At 38.4% G+C, this 2,916-nt stretch overlaps 1 protein-coding gene across 2 annotated transcripts in view; it reads left to right on the forward strand.

Annotated features, from left to right (window-relative positions):
• The first annotated feature begins 2,196 nt into the window (after window positions 1-2,196).
• elob (elongin B) overlaps window positions 2,197-2,916 on the forward strand; it is a 5,265-nt gene continuing 4,545 nt past the window's right edge. The window contains exon 1 of one of the 2 annotated variants that reach the window (XM_046036026.1): window positions 2,197-2,246. Coding sequence is in view for 1 of the 2 variants with exons in the window: in XM_046036010.1 (XP_045891966.1) it covers window positions 2,285-2,287 (3 nt within the window). In the remaining variant the exon portion in view is untranslated. Of the gene's footprint in view, window positions 2,288-2,916 lie in introns of both variants that reach the window. The other variant, XM_046036010.1, reaches the window with a different exon arrangement.

The raw sequence follows: 2,916 nt of genomic DNA on the forward strand, positions 1-2,916 counted from the left end.
TTTATTTAATTCTTACTTTTTCACAGTTTTTGAAGCAGCTGCTGACGAGCTGTCCAAGGCTACAGTGTCATACACAGGGCTGCACAATTAATCGAAATTGCAGAAACTGTAGGTGTGGTGATGGCGTAGTGGATAAGACACACGCCTTTAGTGTGAGAGTCCCAGGTTTTAAATGAATAAATGTAATGTAAAAACAGCATTATAAAGAAGTGCTGCAGAGGTGCCCCGGCCTACAAATGTTATTCTCCAGATGTAAGAAAATACATTTGTTTGGCCCCAACAAATGTCACATCGTAAATATCTTAAGCTGGTTTGATTTGTATGTCTCAGCTGTGGTCAGTTCAGCTGTCACAATTAACTGTGGTGACAGATGGACAAATGTAAAAGAAAATAAGTCCTCACACACAGTGAAAAGAAACACCTGTTTGTTCACTAGGGAGGGAGACGTGGTTTATAATTGGTCTGATGCATGTAAGCTCTGCTCAGTGCTGTTAAAAGGGTTTTGATCGTACAGAACTGTACAAAGGGAGGGATCAAACTCCAGAAGAAACCTAAATACTTAAACAAATATGTTCTATGTTGAATTGTGCTGGTATACTGAGCTGCAACATACAACTGTGAGATTTTGTAACCTACTTACATCTTCTAATTATTCAATTTCAGATTCAAACGTAGGATTCAGATGTAGTAGTGGGAAGATTACTTGGGAAAAATGGGACAGATGAGTAATTAGTAGGATTAGACTGGAACATACTTAACTATTCCTTCAATCTTTGTTTGTCCTAAATGCAAATAAAAGATATAAAGGAACGAATGGGATTTAAAAGGGATTAAACACACAGACCTTTAGAAAATTTTTATTTTTTTTAACTTCCCCTATTTAGAAGACACAGTGGATTACAGTTGGAGTTGGAGATAATGCTGTGCTGCAATTCACCATTAAAAAAAGAACCAGACAGAGAGGTGCAATGTGTTGATTCTGTAACAGCCCTTTACAGTATTCAGAATATAATGATGCTTGTATGTTGTTCCTCAAATGTAAGTCGCTTTGGATAAAAGCGTCTGCCAAATGAGTAAATGTAAATGTAAAATCCAATAGAGAAGATGTAATGCTAGAAATCCATCGGAGTTTGTTAAGATTACAGATGCTCCGGATAGATGTAAGATTTTGCTGCATGCCTGCTCATGTAGGTATAAAAGAGAATGAGAAAGCAGACAAAATACCTTAAAAAATTAAATCAACCAGGACAAATTATGTCATAAATGCACCCTTTGGTAAAGGAATAGCTAAGATAATCAAAAAAGAAATGATGAAATGGCAGGACAGGTGGGACATGGATAATAGAGTAAATAAATATTACAGTGTGCACAAATCAATCAATGCACAGGATGTGATTAGAAGGAACAGACAGGAGGTGACAGTTTTAACCACACAGGGTTAAATAAAACATTATTTTTATTAGTTAAAAAGTCAATCAGATGAATGTTTGGAATGAAAAATCACAAAGTGTAGAACATATACGGTTTTAGGAAAGGTAGGGTAGAGAAGATACGGCCAAGTCCAAAGATAAGTCAGGCAGGAAGGAAATGTAAAGGGGACAAAGAAAACTGTTGTGCAATACTTGGGTAGTCTATGGTACTGCAAGATCTAGGGTAATCTTATAGGATTTAGTTGTTGTTTTTTAGCTGTTTTTTATGTTGTAAAGTAGTCTGATCTAACATAACTTTTGCTAGATACTCACACAAACTGTTTCAGTAACTCTCCGGCAGGAGGCCGCAGTCCATCAGGACACAAACCTCCCGCCACAAGAACAGCTTCTTCCATCTGCAGATGGCCTTATTATTAACAAAGGCCGGGACCCCCACTGATACTTTTCACCCCACAAACTTACATATTGCGCATACTGACATATATATTTAGAAAACTTGTAATCTTTTTTTTATATGTATATAAATGCACATGCAAACAACTGCCACATTGTGTTTTTCTCTTACACGTAGTTCTATAATTATTGTATTGTAATTATAACTTGCATCTGTTTCTGCAAAATCTCGTACGTGTAAAACACTACTGATACTCCGGTACAGTAGGTGGCGGTTTGCACCTTTATAAGTCATGGTTGCAATCCGCCATTGAACTAATAGAAGAAGACGGTGAAGAAGAAGGTGCCACCATCTGCTGGCTGACTTCGGAGTCGCAGCTCTTGGTGCTGCTGTGATCTCACAGTTGCCGCTGTGCAGTGGAGGTGGGTTTTTTTTTTCTGTGTGCAACCAACCGCAAGAAATGGTGAGTGAGGAAAACAGATAACAGCTTAAAATGTAATCATCTGTTGTCCAGCCAGACCTTACTTCAGTAATTAAGTCTTTCTCTAATGGTTAAAATGTCTGTTGTCACTATCTGAGCCAAGCTTGTCACTAAAAAGCGACCATCCAAAAGCTGATGTCTTTGTTTAGCTAACCCTTGCTATCGTGGTTTAGCTTCCCTGCGTTAACGACAACACAGTAGCTCACGCTAGCTGAACATTGCATTATAATGCCCATGTCGATAGCAAGGTTAGCGGAGAAGGGTACAGACAAAATGGCATATAAATGAATATTGGATGAGTGACAGCTCAACCAACAAACTTTGCTTTTGATCAAATGGCTAGCTGGCCGTGAAAAAGCTAAGTCAGTTGCTGCTGTAACTTATTAGCTCGACTAACGTTATTACCTATTAAACAACTTGGATTAAAAATATACTGGAATGGTGTCAATAATATAGTAATTTAACTATTTTTAACATTTGGCAGGTTCTACCACAAAGTGACTTTAGTGAGTGGAAGCTTGGAGGCCTGTTGGTTGAACCTCAGTAGCCACAGCTAAGCTAGGTGGTCCTGACGCTAGCTAGCAGCTGCCGCACCGTGGATCATTAAACGC

Source organism: Micropterus dolomieu, linkage group LG02, assembly GCF_021292245.1.
Source record: "Micropterus dolomieu isolate WLL.071019.BEF.003 ecotype Adirondacks linkage group LG02, ASM2129224v1, whole genome shotgun sequence".
Classification (NCBI taxonomy): Eukaryota; Metazoa; Chordata; class Actinopteri; order Centrarchiformes; family Centrarchidae; genus Micropterus; species Micropterus dolomieu.